This window comes from Apodemus sylvaticus, chromosome 7 (genome assembly GCF_947179515.1).
Source record: "Apodemus sylvaticus chromosome 7, mApoSyl1.1, whole genome shotgun sequence".
Taxonomy (NCBI): Eukaryota; Metazoa; Chordata; class Mammalia; order Rodentia; family Muridae; genus Apodemus; species Apodemus sylvaticus.
This window is the reverse complement of record NC_067478.1, coordinates 116,775,223-116,796,628: the sequence shown is the minus strand read 5'-3', so window position 1 is coordinate 116,796,628 and position 21,406 is coordinate 116,775,223. Positions and strand designations below refer to the sequence as shown.

At 36.9% G+C, this 21,406-nt stretch overlaps 1 protein-coding gene across 1 annotated transcript in view; it reads right to left on the bottom strand.

Moving 5' to 3' along the window:
- Muc16 (mucin 16, cell surface associated) overlaps nt 1–21,406 on the bottom strand; it is a 243,453-nt gene that overhangs the window by 30,390 nt on the left and 191,657 nt on the right. Inside the window, exons 74-91 of the mRNA XM_052189402.1 lie at nt 20,835–20,956; nt 20,689–20,747; nt 20,386–20,558; nt 17,306–17,341; nt 15,940–16,005; nt 14,626–14,747; nt 14,482–14,540; nt 14,187–14,359; nt 12,887–12,922; nt 9,343–9,408; nt 7,911–8,029; nt 7,754–7,812; nt 7,451–7,623; nt 5,217–5,252; nt 3,690–3,773; nt 3,212–3,330; nt 3,070–3,128; nt 2,764–2,936 (exon numbers count right to left, since the gene is read on the bottom strand). Of these exons, the coding sequence (XP_052045362.1) occupies nt 2,764–2,936; nt 3,070–3,128; nt 3,212–3,330; nt 3,690–3,773; nt 5,217–5,252; nt 7,451–7,623; nt 7,754–7,812; nt 7,911–8,029; nt 9,343–9,408; nt 12,887–12,922; nt 14,187–14,359; nt 14,482–14,540; nt 14,626–14,747; nt 15,940–16,005; nt 17,306–17,341; nt 20,386–20,558; nt 20,689–20,747; nt 20,835–20,956 (1,734 nt within the window). The remainder of the gene's footprint in view (nt 1–2,763; nt 2,937–3,069; nt 3,129–3,211; nt 3,331–3,689; nt 3,774–5,216; nt 5,253–7,450; nt 7,624–7,753; nt 7,813–7,910; nt 8,030–9,342; nt 9,409–12,886; nt 12,923–14,186; nt 14,360–14,481; nt 14,541–14,625; nt 14,748–15,939; nt 16,006–17,305; nt 17,342–20,385; nt 20,559–20,688; nt 20,748–20,834; nt 20,957–21,406) is intronic.

Below are 21,406 nucleotides of genomic sequence, written 5' to 3'. Positions count from 1 at the left end.
CATTTGTGATAAAAAGGATTATATTGAAAATGGTAGACCTAAAAACACTGCTAAATTAAATTAATTATTAAATTAATTAAAAGGGGAATTACAAACATTTTCAGATAAAACTGAAGATTTACATGAGAAATATTTGTTAGTCTATGTCTTTTTATTGGGGAGTTAAGTCCATTATTGTTAAAAGATATTAAAGAATAGGGATTGTTGCGTCCTGTTATTTTTGATGTTGTTTATATGTTTGTGTGGTTGCCTTCTTTTGGGTTTCTTGGAAGAAGATTACTTTCTTGCTTTTTCTAGGGTGTAGTTTCCCTCCTTGTGTTGGCATTCTCTATCTATTAGCCTTTGTAGGACTGGATTTGTGGACAGGTATTGTATAAATTTGGATTTATCATGGAATATCTTGGTTTCTCCATCTATGATGATTGAGAGTTTTGCTGGGTATAGTAGCCTGGGCTGGCATTTGTGTTCTCTTAGGGTCTGTATGAGATCTGCCCAGGATCTTCTAGCTTTCTTCATCGCTGGTGAGAAGTCTGGTGTAATTCTGATAGGTCTACCTTTATATGTTACTTGGCCTTACTGCTTTTAATATTCTTTGTTTAGTGAATTTGGTGTTTTGATTATTATGTGCTGAGTGGAGTTTCTGTTCTGGTCCAGTCTGTTTAGAGTCCTGAAGGCTTTTTGTATGTTCATGGGCATCTCTTAGTCAAAGTTAGGGAAGTTTTCTTCTAAAATTTTGTTGAAGATATTTACTGGGCCTTTAAGATGTAAATCTTCACTCTAGTCTATACCTATCATCCTTAGGTTTGGTCTTCTCACTGTGTCCTGGAGTTCATGGATGCTTTGGGCTTTATGCATTTTGCATTTTCTTTGACTGTTGAGTCAATGTTTTCTATGGTGTCTTCAGCACCTGAGGTTCATTCTTCTATCTCTTGTATTCTGTTGTTGATGCTTGCTTGCATCTATGACTCCTAAATTCCTTCCAAGGTTTTCTATCTCCAGAGACGTCTCACTTTGTGATTTCTTTATTGTTTCTATTTCCACTTTTAGAATTCCACTTTTCACTTTCATTCTTCTATCTCTTGTATTCTGTTGTTGATGCTTGCTTGCTTCTATGACTCCTGAATTCCTTCCAAGGTTTTCTATCTCCAGAGATGTCTCACTTTGTGATTTCTTTACTGTTTCTACTTCCACTTTTAGACCTGGCTGGTTTTGTTCACTTCCTTCGCTTGATTGTTTGTGCTCTCCTATAATTCTTTAAGGGATTTTTTTGTTTCTTCTTTAAGGACTTCTGCCTGTTGATCCATGATCTCCTGTATTTCTTTAAGGGATTTTTGTGTTTCCTCTTTAAGGGCTGTAGACCAATGTTTGTCTGTATTTTTTCTTTTCTTTTCTTTTTTTTTTTATTGAATATCATCTTCATTTCCATTGCCAATGGTAAAACTTTTCCCGATTTGCTCCCTCCCCAAAGACCCCCCAATACATCCTCTCACCCCCTGCCTTCATGTATATGCCCCTCCACCTGACACACTCCCACCTCCCCCCTTAGTTTCCCTCTGTTGGGGCCTCTATTGAGCCTTTACCTGACCAAAGACCACTCCTCCCACTGATGCCCAACAAGGCCTTCCTCTGCCACAGTTTTAGCTGGAACCATGTGTATCCCTTGGTTGATGGTTCAGTCCCTGGCTGTCTTGGGGTGTCTGGGTGGCCAAAATCATTGTTCTTCCCGGGGTTGTAAACCCCTTTAGCTCCTCAGGACTATCCTCCAGTCCCTCCATTGGGAACCCATGCCCCATCTAATAGTTTAATAGTTTGTTGCTAGCATCTGCCTCTGTATTTGTAAGGCTCTGCCAGGGCCCCTGCAGAGACAACTATGGCATTCTCCCGTTTTTTTTTTTTTAAGGGAGCTAGTTAAGTCTTTCTTGAAGCCCTCTATCATCATCATGAGATATGATTTTAAATCCAACTCTTGCTTTTCCAGTGTGTTGGGCTATCTGGAAATTGCTGTGGTGGAAGAACTGGGTTCTGATATTGCCATGAGGCCTTGGTTTCTGTTGGTAGGGTTCTTGTGCTTGTCTTTAGCCATCTGGTTATCTCTAGTGCTAGTTGGTATTGTTGTCTCTGGCTGGAGTTTGTTCCTCCTGTGGGCCAGTAAGTCTGTGACCTTATTCCTCTGAACTCAGAAGTGAAAGCACTGCTGGAAGATCACTCTCTTCTGATGGGCTGTGTACAGATGGCTGTAGAGTCTCCCAGTTCCCTGGTGCCAATGTAGGCAGGAAGACTTCTGTCCCAGTTGCTCCACTGATCTTAGGCCCTATGTGCTCCTAGCTATTCCCCTTCCGAGAGAAGCTGGTCTGAATATTTTTGTTGTCTTTTGAATTAAAACTCCTTTGACCTGGTTGCTACGTAAGTATTTGTATGTGCATTTCAATTCTTTGAAGAAATACCAAGGACGTGTATACACTAAGATCAGACAGACACCAGCAGTAACTTTGTCAGGTATAGAGGAAAGTTAAAGGATACTTGAAAACATTCCACAGGGGGCTGGAGAGATTGCTCAGCAGTTAAGAGCACTGACTGCTCTTCCAAAGGTCCTGAGTTCAAATCCAAGCAATCACATGGTGGCTCATAAGCATCTGTAATGAGATCTGACACCCTCTTCTGGTGTGTCTGGAGACAGCTACAGTGTACTTACATATAATAAAATAAATAAATATTTTTTTTTAAAAAGAAAACATTCCACAGAAAACCACAGACCACACTAACCATTGACATAGAGACTATTCTGGTCCAACGTGTAGCTGCCCAACTGGGAGACTCCTTGAGTCAGCTGGGTCAGCTTTATATATAGCTCCTGATTGTCAAGATTAGGATGTTCAGGGTTATGGTGGTAGGAGCAGATAGCATTCACCCCAGTGGCTGTTCCATTCTTCTTAGGCCTGAAGAGAAAGTGATATATAGATATTATAAAGAGATCCTAACACAGATAAATGTCCCAAAGAAGGAGGACCAGCCAAGAGAGTTACAATAAGGGATGGCCATTCCAGAGAAATGGGCAAAAAGTCAAATTACCTGAGGGAAGTCAGTCTGCAATCTGAATAGAGGGATTCATTCTGGACCAAGGGTCTAATCTGAAAAGGAAAAGGAAGGGAAAAGGTGGTGGAAGAAGCAATAGGTCTTATCAAACTTGGTGTTATCAGCAAGAGCATCTTACCAGGTGCTGTAGGATCCTTTCAGTGGAATTGAATGTGGCTGAGCCAGTACTCATGTCTGCTGAGTATGGGAGGTTGGAGATTGTGAAATTGAGTGTGAAAGTCTTCAAATGCCTTATAGCTACAGGAAGAGAAATAACTACAGTTATATGTTTCCTGTGATTATTTTGAATTCTTGCAGCCATCAAGTCATCTTCTTTCCCATTGCATAACCACTTACAATGTACCAATCCAGGGAAGAACCTGAACAGCTCCTCAACTTCATGTCACACTAAGTATCTTTTCTGAGTGTTCTTCACATGAATTCTCTCTGCTTCACCATCAGAGGGAGTCATCTGATTTAATTGTTGACTTATTTTTATTATTATAATGAACTTGAACCTATGAAATTTATATCCTAGTTTTTAGTTGTCATGTGAAGTTAGGTGAAGATATGGAATGGAAATCTCATCTAGGATATGAAAAAGAGCTCCAACATACCCATTGTGGGTTCTTCCTTCATAAATGTTGATGAAGAAGGCAGGATAGTGGTAGGTGACACTGGAGCTGAGGAAAGATTATTATCTAGATGAATAGAGACTTCACATAATTAGAGAAACTTCCATCAGTGATCTAGCCATAGAAACCATTTTCAGATAGAACATAGATAAGAGTAAAGGAAAGAGTGATAGCCTGAACTAAGGGGGAACAAGTCTTTGAATGAAATTCATTCAAGATAGTGACAATGAATACCAGGAGAGGTTAAGCAAATTGGCTAGATAAATGGGAAGTGAAAAAATGATAGAGAAATAGATAATGAAAACAAATTCAAGAATAAAAATAAAGAGTGATGGAAGGGAGAGAAGACCTAAGGAAAAATAGGTAAGTACATGAACATGATGATAGATGGGCATGTGTGTGTGTGTGTGTGTGTGTGTGTGTGATGAATGAAAGGAGGGAGAATGGCTGTGGGCTGTGGGTGAATATATGGATGGATAGATAGATGGATAGATGGATGTTTGGATGAATGGATATAGAGAATAATGAAGGTTGAAGAGCACAAATACCAAGTAGATAATTGGACATAGAATATAGATAGATGGATAGAGAAACTGACAGATTTATATATAAATGGTTAAACATATGGGTTAGGTGAGTATATATGAGTGGGTGCATAGATGATTGGATAAGATTATAGGTTAATGGATGAGTGGGAAGAAAGATACCCAGGAGAAGAAAAAACAGATAGGACTAATTCCAAGTAGGCATACAGACAGAAAAAGACAGATTTGTAAATGGATGGACAAATTGACAGTGTATAGATGGGTGGTTATTTTTTTTAGCTGGCTGGTTGGTTAGGTGGATACATCCATGTGTTAGTAGATAGATAAAGCAAAGTATTAATGATGGATAAGTAGGCAAATATTGATGTGGACAGAAATATTGGTAGATGAATACAAGACATGAAAATTGATTAAAATTGAAGGAAAAACAAAAGAAATGAGGGTTATCAATGAAAATGAACAAGGAAATGGATAGGGGGATAGACAGGTAGATCTATGGATGGATATGTAGCTGGATGAAAATATAGTGTCTGAGGATGAATGAGTAGAAAATAATAATAAAAAAGAGTAGTTAGAAGGATAGAAGAATTGACAACTGAAAAAGAGAATGTAAAATTTTTACCAAACCACTTAAGAAGCCATCAGGATTTTCAAATTGATTATGAATACCCTACTAGCATACAATTATTTGTATAAGAAGACATAAACTACAGTTTTTATCTGAACTCAGCACCATAATTCTATAGATAAAGCTTGTGTAAACATTTTTCTTCAACTAAGAGGTGTAAAGAAAAATCAGGAATCTAGCACTTGGGCTGAAATCCAAGAAGAAGCCAAGAACAACGAATTTTCATCCACTAGTCCTTGGTCCACTCGAGAGATTGGCTTGTATTTAGGGAAGTTTCTTTTAGAAATGAAAAGAAATGTATGGAGTTACACCTAGATAGGGCAAATTGATACATACCTGTATAAAGTTCTTCTACTCCATGTTCATTATAACCTATAACACAAAAGGCATCCATAAATGGAAAGAGGAACATGGTCCCATACACCATAACTTGGTACATGTGGGACAAATTTGGATGCTTGTTTTTGCATATACTTATTCAGCATCTAACCCTTGTCTAAGATCTGACATAAATATCCTCATGAAGAAAAATTTATTTCCATCTCAGCCAGATCCAACAGTTTCTGTCTTTAGAGCACCTTCTTAACAAGAGGCTCCCCTAAGATCTATTGTTATGCCTCACTCTCCAATTTTATATAACCTATCATCTTCTCTTCTACTCTTCCTCTATCTATTCATCTAATTGATATTTTATGAGTACTTTCTGCACGTGGTTACTCCATTTCCACTTGAATAATCAAATTCTAAAACAAGTCTGTACCTCACTATAGTTTACATTGGGACAAAATGCATATGTAACTTATTTGCCTGTAGTGCCAAGATTAATACTGGGATTAGATGCTTGGTATTTTTGAGCAGACAACATAATGACATATATAAATTGTGCCCTTTATGAAGGCTAAAACCCTACATTTATTCTGTGTTTTCCAAAATACAGTGACTGAGTGAAAACTCAAATCATCAAAACTCTGATTAGAAATAAACTTGTTGGAGATTTATCTTTCTCTGTCTTTAGTCCTTATTTTTAAAATGAGGGTAATAGAAAAAGATAAGAAACCAAACAATTTGGATTATAGGACAGAGAAATTAGGATTTAAATTGGAAACCCATTCACTGCTGATTGGTGAAGGTGATATGCAGGCTCCTGGGAGAGGAAAAAAAAACCTAATTAATTATAGAGGGTCAGGAAATTGAATAGAGGTATGTAGCAATGGAGGATGGGCAACTGGGGGTATTCACCAGAAAATCCCACGTGCCAGGAAAGCAAGAATCTCCCAAGACACATCAGGGATAACATTAGCTGAAATACACAACAACGGGGAGAGAGAACCTGTAGAGAACATATCCAGAGCTTAGGCATGGTCCCCAATTGAGAGATGGGACCGCCCACCCATCTCCAAAATTTTAATCCAGAATTGCTCCTGTCTAAGGAAATACATGGACAAAGAGTGGAGCAGAGATTGAAGCAAAGGCCATCCAGAGACTGCTCCACCTGGGGATCCATTCCATGTACATCTACCAAATCCAGACACTACTGCTGATGCCAAGAACTTCTAGCTGACAGGAGCCTGATATACTTGTCACCTGAGAGGCTCTGCCAGATCCTGAGCAATACAGATGCGGATGCTTGCAGCTAACGCTCAGACTGAGAGCAGGGGACCCAAGAAACTGTGAAGAAGCTGAAGGGGTTTGCAACCCCATAGGAAGAACAACAATATCAACCAATCAGACACCCCAGAGCTCCCAGGGACTAAACCACCAGCTAAAGAGTACACATGGAGGGACACATGGCCCCAGCTGCATATGTAGCAGAACATGACCTTAGCTGGCATCAATGGAAGAGGAGGTCCTTGGTGCTGTGAAGGCATGATGCCTCAGTATAGGGAAATGCTGGGGTGCTGAGGCAGGAGTGGGTGGGTAGGTGGGAGAGAACCCTCAGAAGCAGGGGGAGGAGGAATGGGGTAGGGGGTTGTGGAGGGGAAACAGGAAAGGGAATAACACTTAAAATGTAAATAAATAAAATAACAAATAAAAAAGGAAAATATTGTAACAATAATTAATATTGGACCTTGTATATCACAATACCAAGTGGCCAGGTAAGATGTGCTTACTAGTGTTCTTATGGCATGACTGTTATGGGTAACCAGTTGGTTTCAGAATAGTTATGGGCTTGTTTTTAATCAGTTATTCAAAACCTCTTAAAAATACCTATGTTTGGGAGGGTCACAAACACAATAGAGAACATTGTTGTTCATAACAAGAGTATTTTATAAGATCCATGGCACATAAGATATGGACTTAAACTTCTATTTTCAGCCTTGATCATACAAGCTTTCTTTGTATTAAAATATTTTCAACTGTGATCATACAAGCTTTTCTTTTTATTAGATAATTCAGACAAAAATTTCAGACTCCACGTATTGAGAATAACTGAATGTTAAATGATCAGGCATAAAGAGGACACTTGTACTCTCACATCTGAAGCTCAGGGAGATTTGCATGTACAAGAATGTATATGAATACAATAAGTGCCTGAGGATATCTTATAACAAATCACAGAACACACTCACCATTGATATATAGACTATCCTTGTCCAGTGAGTAGTTGCCAATCTGGGTGATTCCATGAGTTAGATTATTAACCTCTAAGTACAGCCCTTGGATGTCCATCTCAGGATGTGCAGAGTCATGGTGGTAGGTGCAGATGACATCCACACCTGTGGCTGTTCCATTCTTCCTAGACCTAGAAAGAAAGGAGTTTAGAGACTTTAGAAAAGTTATAATATAAATCAGAACTAGAAGGGAAGTGAAGGAATAAAATGGTAACAATAATCAATGGTAATTCATAGCAAATGAATAGAAAATAAACTCACCTAAGGGAATCCAGTCTGCAACTTGAATTGAAGGAGCCATTCTGGAATAAGTGACCAAGCTATGGGGAAGGAAGGAGGAGGGAAAGGAAAACAGATATTGGATAAAGGAGGTCATATGACATTTAAACACCCTAAGCTCCAGGCATAAGTTTCTTACCAGGTTCTGCACGACACTTTCAGTTGAGCTAAACATAGCTGATCCGTTGCTCATATTTGATGAATATGGAAGATTGGATATGGTGAAGTTGATTGTAAGAATCTTGAGATGGTTCCAGTCTTGGAAGAAGTAATATAGGAAGAACTGAGAATTTGTATGATACCAGAGTAAAATCTTATTCTCATCATCTCTTTTTCTCTTCCAGTCCCACCACATCCCAAAGCGTCCAATTAGGTTGTAATGTACACAGCTTTTTAATTCCATACCTCACAGATATCCTTTTCTGAATCTTCTTCCCAATAAATCTCTTTTCTGCTACAGCTTAGGTCTTACCTTCTAATGACCAGATTATTTCTCCTGCAGACTCACTGTCTAAAGATATTCCCTATGCTGAGTACTAGGAGAGTCTTTTTGGAATTAAAATTCTCATGGGATGTTTTTTGGTTCATTATTAATGTTGAGTACTTTGTATACTTTGATTGTCAAGTACAACTTGAAAATTTGGCACGTGTAGCTAATATTGGTTGTCAAATAGTCATACTTGGGAAGAAGATTTGAAGAATTGCTTCCATCAGATTGACCTGTGAGAATATATATGGGACATTTTCATGATTGCTATTTGACGTAGAAGACCCAATCAACTATAGCCAGCACTGCCAGTAGACACACGGGCTTGGATTATACAATGAATATAGCTGATATGAGTCTGCAAGCAAAGCAGTAAGCAATCTTCTCCCATGATCTGCTTTTGGTTCCTACTTAATTTTCCCTTGAGTATAGGCTGTCACATCAAATGCATGTTGAAATAAATTAATGCTTCCACAAGTTGCTTTAGACTAGGTTTATCACAACAACAGAAAACAAACTAAAACAATATTCAAATCCTCTTCTGCTGACTTCCAGTCTCATTTATTCATGCATCTTAAGCCTACCACAATGACCCAGTAAGTGCTGAACATGACATATAAAGGCTATACTGGGAGATGAGCATTATGATTCCTTTAAATAAAATGTCTCCCCATTCTTTCTATTCATTATTTTGTTGGTGATCACTGAGCCCTCATCTTGAAATATTCACTTCTCGCAACACATCATATCTCATTTATTTGCATCACTTCTATTCATCCTGAGTGAATCAGTTTAGGAGGAATTTTCCTCAGAAAGCCTTCCTCTTCTACATTATATCATGTGCCTGTTACCATGCCCACAAACATTCAAAGTATTGTAGTAGTTTATTTGTTTCACAAGCCTGTTGTTTACATAAAGGCAAGTATCTAATTGAATTGTTAGTCTGATCTTTGTGTATGTAAAGTTGACCCTGAGACTAAGATCTTCACATTCTGGTTTTCTAGCTCTATCTGAATGTCAGATGGTGGAAGTGTGAAACAGGGGATCTAATCAAAGGTAGGCAGACAGTGGGATCCCAAGATACCTGTGGTAGGTTTTGGCTGCAAAGATGTAGACAGAGAAGGTTGCGTAGTGGCGGCTGGTTCAGGAGCTGTGGAAAGGATTGCCATTGCTGAATATTTCATGTTCCAATTATCTGCAATTGTATCTATCCATCCTGAGAGATTTGGATGAGAGAGGATTTTTTTTCTCAGGAAGCCTTCACCTTTCTCAGAAACTCTTGGTAAAAGGCAGAAACACTATTCGAAGGTGAACTATGAACAAGACTGAAGAGTGATTGTGTGAGTGCAAGTGTGAGCAAGTCTATGAATGGAATCAGTGCACATATTGGGATTAGTAATCAGCAGAAAGGATGAGCAAAGAACACAAATGGATTAGGAAAATAGAAAATAGAAATGATAAATAGATGAAGGCAAGGAAGGATGTATAAATGCAGGGCCAAAACAGAACTCAAGAAGAATCAAATCAAAGAGGAAATTGGAGAGAGAGAAGAAAGGAGAAAAGAAATTAAATTGTATATCCTTCCTTGCATTTATCCACTCACCTATCCATCTATCAATTCTGCTTTATGTTCTTTTGTATTTCATTTGTTTCTTCTGTCTCTGCCTCCTTTACTCATGATTGAATTTATTCACTCATGCACTATTCATTGATAAACCCATATCACTGTCCATTTATCATTTCAAACTTTATTTCTTTTTTATCCATTGATACATATATCCTCCTGACCTTTCATCTGTAACACAGCTGTCTATATATCCATACATTTACCACATATGATCATTTACCTATCAACCAGCTACTATGCAACCTTAATTCTTGTGTCTGATTCATTTTTATCTTTGTTTATGGTGAATTCACATACCAATCCATTCAGGTATCCATGTATACAGTGCCTATTTGCACATCTATATATGTATTCATCTATTCAATACTTTCATCTACCCATTCATATATCTATGCTATAATCTGCCTATTGAATCATGCACACTGAGACACACACTGAGACACACACACAGACACACACACACACACACACACACACACACTTGCTTATCCATTATCACGTTCATTAAAAATTGTGGCATGGCTTTAAATAGAGAATTCTCCCAAAATTAACTACAAATGGTGGAGAACCTTTTTTTGTTAAAGTAAGTGTAATATCACTAGTTATCAGGGAAAAAATTAAAACTTCATTAAACTTTCATCTGACCCCTATCAAAGTGGCTAATATCCAAAACTTTAAAAAACAACAAAACAAAACTGACAATAAAAAATAACATTGGATATGATAGAAGAGGAAAACCTAGTCTCTTTTAGTGAAGGTGTAACTGTTACAGAAATGAATGTAGATTTCCTAAAAATACTGGAAATAGATCTAGTATAAGAGTCAGTGTATTTTTGAGAATATACTTAAAGGAGACTATATGCTGCTATTGAGGAACATGTTGCTCTATTCACAATATCTAGAAAACTAAGGCACGTTTAGATGCCCATTAACTGATGAATAGATAATAAAAATATAGTATGTTTGTACAATATTATTAAGCTGGTATATATAATACAATAATCAAAATCTCTGAGTTCATATGTATATCAGTCTTATTGTATCTGCAAGATAGGATTTTCTAGCATTCATCTTCAATTATCTATAAGTTTAAACCAGACAAAATTATATCACTGAGATGGGTTAGTGGACATAAAGTTCCACCCCTAAGCAAAAAACTATTTGAAAATGACACTTGCTAGAAAAGAGAAAATTAATTTTCTCCTATGGAGTGATTGCGCATGTCAGCTCCTCCCAGAGCAGGTCTTATGCCTAAAAATACTTGGACAACACAAAGTAGACTCCGTTCTGTTTGTTTTTACTGTGATATACAATATTTTGCTTCATTCTCTTTTGTTTTGAATTTATTTGTCTTACTGCTTCATTTGTTTTGATTTATATTGTTGGAGGCATTTTGAGGGAAGTAAAAAAGAGAGAAAAGAGAGAGAAACAACATGAATTTGGCTGAGTAGGGAACTGGGGAGGTTCGGAGAGGAATTGAGGGAAAGGTAAATATGATAAGAATAAATTACATAAAAATTTAAATAAAAATTATATATTTAAGAAATGTACAGATAAATGGATAGAGCTAGAAAAAATCATTTTTAATGAAGTAATCTAGAACCAGATAGAAGAACAGCGTATATTTTCTATTATTTGTGAATGTTATATTTAAATTATTATATTTGTATGTTTTATTTCGTAGGATGTGGTGATATTAGAGGATGAAAGGGAACAATGCAACAGGAAGTGTGAAATGGAGAAGAGAGGTAGAGAGAAAATAAAGGGAGAGATAATAAACCCTAATTATTTAAAAAATCCAGATGGAACTCTAATACTGTAGAACCTTCCTAAAATATATATTTAAAGTGTCTAAATGGAGTTACTATATAATAAGACAACAATGCCCCCATAGACACCATACCACATGATGGCAAATAAAAGCCCAGTGTTCAGCTGAAAGCTTCATCCTCTGGCCAGTGTTCAGAGGTCTGGAAAGTGCAATGCATGCTAATGCAGGAAGAATTACCCATCTTAGTCAACTGTTAATCCTGTGAGCTACAACAATGACTAGCCTGATAAGTCATGTCTAGTGGTACATGACAACACAAATTCAGTATATAAAATTTTCAAAGAACTAATAAAAATTAGAAAAATAAGGATACATGCTCTACTATGTTCATAGCAGCCCTATTTATAATAGTCAGAATCTGAAAAGAACCCAGATGTTCTTCAATGGAGGAATGAATACAGAAAATGTGGTATATTTGTACAATGGAATACTACTTAGCAATTAAAAACAATGAATTCATGAAATTTTTAGGCAAATGGTTGGAACTGGAAAATATCATCCTAAGTGAGGTAACCCAATCACAAAAGAATACACATGAAATGCAATCACTGATAAGTGGATATTAATTAGCCCAGAAGCTCTGAATACTCAAGACACAATTAGCATATCAAATGATTCCCATGAAGAAGGAAGGAGAGGGCTCTAGTCCTGGAAAGGCTTGATCCAGTATTGTAGGGGAGTACCAGGACAGAGGAATGGGAGGGGGTGATTGGGGAATGGGTGGAGAGAAGAGGGCTTATGTGACATATAGGTAGGAGGGAACTGGGAAAGGGGAAAGCATTTCGAATGTAAACAAAGAATAAAGAAAAAATATATATATAAAGAGAGAGCAAGCAATTTTAGTCAAAACATTTAAAGTCATTAGAATTTGCATCTTGGTAATTTAGCCCCTGATGTTGGCACTTTGTTTTAGGAGACATAAATTACACAGTTACCATCTAAACCAAGCTCTGTAATTATGTAGAGTATACTTTTGCAAATATAGTTATCCAACCAAGAAGAGTTCAGAAATTTCTGAAATCTAACATGAGAGCTTTAGTTTCAATAAGAGACTAGTGGCTTTCCTTGAGACCTTGACCTCTATGAAGAGATTGACTTGTGCTTGGGGCAATTTTCCTTTAGAAATGAGGAGAAAAGTGTGCATCCATGTTGGGCTTTGTTGATACATACTTGTAGGAGGTTCTTCTGGATGGGGTTCTTTATAACCTAGAAAATAAAAGATATATAAGATGAAGGGTAAGTGAAGGAAACAGTGTAGCCTATTTTGGTCCATATAGCAGTGTACCACCCTTCTATATATTGCTAAACATTTATTCATATTATTTATTTAAATCACCCTAGAGAAGACTTTGCTGGCATTTCAACTATACCCATCTCTTTATATATCTCTAGCATGTTCCCAATTGGTTGTTACAAAATATTTTCATATCTCATTACCAAAATAATATGCATCAATACATACTGTCATGTCCCTTCTATTCTACCATTACATATTCATCCAGAATATAATTCTTGAGCTTTTATTGTGTGTAATATTCCATTTTAATTTGAAGTATGTAGCACAGACAAAGGTAAAACATGAAAGTTTATGTCTCCACTAAAGTTCACATTAAGAAAAGATACAGACGAAACTTACTTTTTCTTTATATCATGCATAATGCATAATTTATGTAAATGTTGAATATAAAATAAAAATAAGAGGGAAATTGTACAAATCATTGCAAGTGAAACAGATTGGATATAAAAAGCAGCATGGAGTTGAAGTCCATGGGAGGCCTTACCTTCTAAGAGATGAAAGGGAGAGGGGATGGTGAGAGAGGGTAGGTAAGAAGGTAGGACTGAGAGGACAGAGATGAAGGGAAGGTGTGATTGGAATATAAAGAAAATTAATTAATTATTTGATTAATTAATTAATGGAGAAAATGGAAAATTAGCATGTCAATATTTAGATCAGTGGAAACTCAGTTTAGGAACATGCAAGTCCCTTTCAGTTCTGTGCTTTGCATTTTTAAAATTCAGTGTAATGTAGATACATGATATCTCCTTGCCCAGTGCATAGGGTATTATTGTTAAAATGGTTTGAAATTGACAGGAACTAAAGACACCAAATAAACTGACAATTCTCTAGATATATCTCCAAGCAAGTTTATATATCTGGTTAGTTAGGGTCCAACAATAGAGCTTCTGGGCTAATATATCTCAGTGTAAATAAACATTGAGATATAGTCCAACATTCAATAACATGTAGGAAGGAAGCTCAGCAAATGTATGCATATCCCCCTATTTGCTGACTTTGCACATAATGTGATAAGACACCCCTACCTCCTAACCAAGCTTGGTCTTCTTGAATTCTTGAAACAAGATGCTAAGAACATAGAGTCAACTGGTCTAGACAGTACTATCAATAATATTGATAGATTTAGAAAAAAAATAAAGGATCCTAATGGGACATCCCAGAGACCATGCTCACCATTGACATGTAGACTTTCTTTATCCAGTGTATAGTTGCCTAGGTGTGTGATTCCATAAGTAAGGTGACTCAGTTCTGAGTAGAGTCCCTGGGTGTCAATCCCAGAATTTGCAGCATCATGGTAGTAGGTGCAGATGGCTTCTACAGTAGTAGCTGTTCCATTTTTTTCAGGACTAAAATGAGAGGACTATGGACTTTAGAAAGTTTGTAGTGTAAATGAGAACCAGAATTGGGAAGGAACAAGAAGAGGGTTACAATAACAGATTTTTGGAAAATGGACAGAAAATGGACTCACCTGAGGGAATCCAGTCTGCAACTGGAGTTGAAAGAAGTATTATGGAGCAAGGGTTCAAGCTGAGGAGGAAAATAAGGGAAATGTAATTTGGTTAGAGTAGGTAGATGGCATTATAAACAGCAGCTACTGGAATAAGGGTCTCACCAGGTGCTTCAGAATAGTCTCAGTGGAGTTGAACATAGCTGAGTCATTATTCATATGTGCTGAATATGGAAGATTAGAAATAGTGAAGCTGACTGTGACAGTCTTCAAGTGGTACCCCACAGCTGAAAGAGATAAAAAGAAGTATCCCAAAGGGTTTATCTGGGACCACATTGCTATCTATCACCCTGCAAGTCTCATAAGATAAACTGTCTGAAGGACTTTTTAGAGAAGTGCTATGATAAGAAAAGTATCACTGGGACTACCCCATCACTCCTACAACTCAAAGATTTTCTGTAGTTTCAGTGTCTGGTTTGAGTGTTTTGATTTGTCATTCAGAGCCCTTTTCATTCTGGTTTCTTATGAAGTTTTAGATTTGGTTATTTGTTGCAGGATTTTCCTTGTCCAACTATATTAGGGCAGCAGGATGGAGGCAGATGTGAACCAGCATGGCTTTATCTAGCCACAGGTAGTTATATCATAAGGTAAGCATAATTGGGATAAAGCTTTTATCAATTGGTTCTGAAATTATTGTATTGGCATCTTGTAAGTTGAGAATTTCTTGATACATAAATCTGATTGGTTAATTATAAGCTTCAAGAGTTTTGTTTCTATAGGATTGATGGGTAGTGTGGTAGCTGACAGCAGGGTGGATGTTTATTGCATGGGGCTGGCAGTAGCGATTCACGAAGGAATTTGGGAACTCTGGTCCAGAGAGACCACTGAGTTGAGATCACCTGGATGGAGCTATGTGGTCTTCTAGTTGCCAGCAGTAGCACAGGAAGCTTGCCAGTCTTTTACTTAATAGTTCTCACAACCGTTATTCATAAGTCTGGATCTACCATCATGTTTTTATAGAGTCTGGACTAGAAATGCAAGGCTACATTAGGATATAAACTTTATGCTCCATGGGAGCCAAATTTCCCCCAATTATCATGGTATATTATGATTTACTAGATCAATAGGCTCCCATTGCTGGAATCATTTCCTACAATACTTTATGTCTTATCTTTATCTGGATCACTCCTCATAATGAAAGATTCAAATTAGATTGAAATGTTTCTAGAATGCTTTTAATCTCTATATCATGTGAGCTCCATTCCCACACCTATTTTCCCACTGTAGTATAAATGGACTGTTTATCTTTCAAACCTTGTGGTTGTATGAGGCTTAAGTTGCACCTATAATCTTTGTGTCTGTGATAATGGCTATGGCAGTAGGTTCTTCTTAAACTTGTACGTAGATCTTATTAAGGCATCAGGTGTTGGAGGTATGAGACAGAGGATCTTATAAAGATATAAATATGTCATCTAATACCTGTGATGGATTCTGTTTGCACAAGTATTGATGGAGAAGGCAGCATTGTAGAGGCTGTTTCAGGATCTGTAGAAAGGAATACAGGGATGGACAAATACTCATGTAGTTTGAGATGCTCATGCAACAGTAGTCCAAGCTTGAATAAAAACAGTTGTAGGTAGATAATACACAAAAGAAATTAAAATCAAAATGGCTGATGGTAATGCTGAAAAACCCATGAGGGAAACTAAGATAATGAGAGTGGTTGGCTGGAGAAAGGCTGATAAAGGAGAACAAATTAATTGGAAGACACTAATGGAATCATTAAATAGACAAGAATAAAGAAGAATGGATAGATGAAGGGTGAAATAATAATTTAAGAGGTAGAAGGAAGAAAAGAAAGGGGACACATGAAATGAACATGATAAATGATAAGGGGAGTGCACAAATGGATAGATGAATTTTAAGGTAAGTATTTGAATTAATAGTTAGGTGAATAGGTGGGTAGTTTTTGGTTGATGGTCAGGATTGTGAATTGATTGTGATTGCATGGTGGATGGATAGACAAATGCATAAGTGAAGAATGGATAGATATGGGTACAAATGGCTAGGTAGAAGCACAAACAAAAGAGAGAGAAAAAATGAATGCTAAACAGATCGATGGATAGATAATTGAATGTAGGTAGGTAAATATTTGGATGAATTGACATATATGTGTGTGTGTATGCATGTGTGTATGTGTGTGTGTAAGAGGAAAATATCAAAGATAAAAAGAACAATGTAGCAAATGGGGAGATGTACAGAAGTATGACTGGATGGAGAAATTCCAGATAGGCTAAAAGCATGACTAGAAAAGGAATGATAGAAAACATATATATATATATATATATATATATATATATATAATGAAAAGGAGAATGGATAGATCATTGTATAGATAGATGACTAAAACTATGGTTCTGGAGGAAGAGTAACTAGCAAATAAAAGAATGAAAAACTGTAAAGACAGATGAGTAGGATCCTAAATTAGTGGACAATTTTCATCAAAATATTTAGTAGCAACCAGAATTTGCTACTTAACAATGAAACCTCTATTACATTTATAAAATTATTTGTTTTAGGTGACATAAACTGCAGTCTCTGCATTAATTCAGCTTAATAAAACTATAGGACATTTCAAAATTCTTCTTTTGATTCAGATGATTGAAAAAATTCAGAAATACAACACTAGAGCCTAAGTTACAAAAGTAAACCAACACTTCTACATCTTCCTTCCACAGAGACTTTGGTCACTCTCAGAGGACTGGCTATGTTTAGGACAAGCTTCCTTTCAAAATGAGGAGAAAAACATGGACCAAGACCTAGGACAGGCTAAACTGATACATACTTGTGGTGGGTTCTTCTGTACCAGTTTCATTGTAACCTAGAAAAACAAAAAGAACAACAACAAAACACATAAGGGAACTGTGATACATAACCCTTAGCACCATGCCTTAATACATGTGGAAACAATGTAGATGTGTATCACTTTGTACAATGACTGAATCTCTATTGATGTCTGGCTTAACTGATATTAGGAAGCATTTCCTGATGTTTCAACTGAATCTAATTATTTGACCCCCCTAATGAGTGTATGTGCCTTATTTCCACATATAGCTTTCACCATATTTATAGGCATCCACTTATACATCCTTTCCACTCTATATTCCATCTCACACATGTGAAGTTAGTGTGTGTCATACTGAATTTGTATTTGAAAAATAAAGAGCTGAACTAAGCACTCCGTGCTCCACTACAGTTTGATGGGGACAAAGTGCACACATAACTTATTTGTTCTTAGTGTCAATTATAATGTCTGTGTTAAAATGAATATTTGGAAAATATTAATTATGCTGTCTTGTTTTACATGAATTTGATGCACAAACTAGAATTATCTGGGAAAAAAGGAACCTCAATTGAAAAAAAAATGCTTCTGTAAGCAGCAGGAGTAACCTAGGATAGGTTAAGGCTAACAGGTAGAACGTCTTGGAAGTGGCCCACTGCATGGTGTGCAGTGGGTGAGCTCTGTGAGGCAAAGTGCCAAAGAGACTTCATCTCAGGATTGGTTATTGCAGCTTATATTCTTTTCTTGTCATTATTAAATTAATGTAATAATCCCTGGGCATTATTTCCCCACGCATTTGTCATATTTCCTGCAGATAAACGTAAAGATGAACTTTCATGAATGAATGTTGTGTAGAAGAATTGATGTTCTTATTAAGATTCTTGATTTGATCTTAGAAAGAAACTCTTAAGATATGGTTTTAGTTGTTTTAATAGAAAGATGTAATAAAGTTAAAATCAAGAATAGGCTGGGCGGTGGTGGCACATGCCTTTAATCCCAGCACTTGGGAGGCAGAGGCAGGCAGATTTCTGAGTTCGAGGCCATCCTGGTCTACAAAGTGAGTTACAGGACAGCCAGAGCTACACAGAGAAATCCTGTCTTGAAAAAAACCAACAAAATAAAAAATAAAAAATAACAATAAAATAAAATAAAGTCAAGAATAGAATGTGCCCACTTCTCATGAGAGTAAGTAAAGGCCGCAAAACAATGATCTTTCAAAATTACCCTGAAAAGGATATAGGATTGGAACAAATTTGTATTCAAGGAAAAACATTCAGATCCAAGAATAAAGTCACAGTTGTGCAGTATGACAAGGGAAGGGCACTAGAAACTGTTGTTTTGAACTTATAATGAGTGTAAAGAATGAAACACTGCTTTGAACTTAATATCTTTTTGTAAGTCCTGTTTTGCATAATATTTTATCTATGAAGTAATTTTCTAAGAACTTTTGTCTATTAAAAGGCCATAGAAAAGAAAAAAAGATGGTGTAGTATGGTATGGTTGCTTGGGGATCTCTTCCACATTCATCCATCTATCTATCTATCCATCCATCCATCATCCATCCAAATGTATATATTTATATGTCTTTTTGTTTATAATTATACATGTAGGTATATGTGTATGTATGTAATCAGGCATGAATATTTGTTGAGTTGACTGAGTCAAATGGCCAAGCCTGGCCAGAGTATTGGTGTATTTGTGTGTGTGTGTGTGTGTGTGTGTGTGTGTGTGTGTATACATACATATCTATCTATCTATCTATCTATCTATCTATCTATCTATCTATCTATCTATCTATACACTTATACCTACACATACATATCTGTGTGTGTGTTTGTGTGTGTGTATGTATGTACAAATTTTCCTGTGTAAAGGATCTTAATTCCTCTCTGGTTCAAGAAGAACCATCCAGGCAGGCCAGTGAAGGACTTTTAGCTGCTTGGCCAGAAAAGGGACCACTAGCAACCAATTCTTTACCCAATCCCCACTGGCTTTGGCCCCAGTATAACTAAGAATCAAAGGGAGTAAATATTATTAAGAGTAAGTAACCTTTCCATGCACAAATACAAGTTTTGCACCTTTTTCTACTACCAACACTTTGCCCATTCAGCTACATTCCAGAGAGGATCCAGACCTGGGAAGCCTCCTGGCACATAAAATTTGACTATAAGTCATTTTCTTAATTAGTGATAGGTAAAAGAGGGCCCAGACTATTGTGGGTGGTGCCATCCCTGCTCTTGGCTCTATGAGAAAGAGGCAGAGCAAGACAAAGAAAACAGATCAATAAGTACACCACTCCATGAACTCTGCATCAGCTCCTGTTTCTAGGATTCTTCCATTTTTTACTTTTTTTCTGACCTAATTCAGTTATGAACAGAGTGTGGTCATGTAAGCTAGATAAGCCCTTCACTCCCGAACTTACTGTTTGGTATTGGTGTTTCATCACAGAAATAGAAAACATGATGAACTGGATGAACAATATAGTAGTGAATTTAAAATGTGTAAGTTATTAGAGAGAAAAATCCTATGTGAGTCCTTGCAATGGTCAAGTGAAAGAACCAGATGCAAACTGTGGACATTAGAATGCATATCCAGATAAACTTATGTCAGATACGGCATGTCCTTTTACCTACACATGCTTCAGTTTCTTTCTGTTATAATGAGGGTAAATATGATAAACAGTGGTGAATACTAATTGTTACCTGACAAGAAAAGGAATAACCAAGGAGATAAATCTATAGGAATTATTTCATGGGGTTTTGGAGATAGACTAAAATACACTATAGTGTTCCACCCTAATTACTGGTAGCTCTGTCCTGTCGATATGGTTCTTGAGGTGTAAAAGAGACAGAACACAAGACAATGACCAGTATTTATATTGATTTTCTTAACTTGTGACACAATATATCCAGATATTTCTACTTTCCTGCCATGTTATTTGTTGGAGCTTCTGACATTTTTGAAAGAAGACTCTAACAATATGATTGCAACTGGTCTAGAAAGAGATCACTGACCTTGAAAGAGTAGAAAAATTGAGGACTGAAGAAAAACACATCCCAGAGAAAAATAAAGACTATGCTCACCATTCACGTAGACACTATCTTTGTCCAATGTATAGTTGCCCAGTTGAGTGAATCCCTGGGTCAGATGGCTCAGCTCTAAATACAGCTCCTGTATGTGTATCCCAGGATGTGCAGAGTCATGTTGGTAGGAGCAAATTACATTCACATTAGTTGAATTTTGAGTCTTCTCAGGTCTAGAAATGATGATATGTAGAGACTTTAGGGATATCCTGATGTGGATGAGAGTCCCAAGGAAGGAATAAACAGCAAACAGGTGAGAATAGGTATAGTACTTCCTGGAAAATTACAAGGGAGTGGACTCACCTTAGGGAGGTTAATCTGCAGCTTGAGTTGAAGGAGATATTCTTGAATAAGGGTCTAAGCTATAGAGGAAGGAAAAAGGTGAAAAGTTGGATGAAGGATGAACATAAAGTTTGTCCCACAAGAAGGTTCCAGAATGAGGGTCTCACCAGGTGCTGTAGAACACTCTCAGTAGAGTTGAACATAGCTGAGCTATGGTTTATATCTGCTGAATATGGAAGATTAGAGATGGTAAAGTTGATTGTGAAGGTGTTCAGAAGGTGTCTTCTAGCTAAAGGGAAACAGAGAGATGTCTATACCAGAGTTCGCCAGATACTGCACTAGATTCTAATACTTACTGAGTTATGTCTCCCAGCACACCTATCATTGTGTAATCCAGGTCAGAGCTGAATATCTTCTCTCTATACCACACCAATTCCCTTTTCTGAATTTTCCTCATGTGTGTTATCTATCTCCTTCATCACAACACATTATGTCATATCTTCTAATATCCAGGCTTTTAGCCTTCATTACTCAATGTGTATCCTGTATAAATGGATTTTTGTATGATAAATGCCAGGAAAGTACTTCTAGGACATCACCTGTGCTCTTAAAATCTGTGGCTTTCTTTGGAGTTTCAGTGTCAAGTTCATGTTTCTTGATTTGACACTCAAGACTCCTTTAGTGTGTTCTTTTATGATTCAACTTTATTTCCTTATCAATTCTGTGTCTAAGATTATGG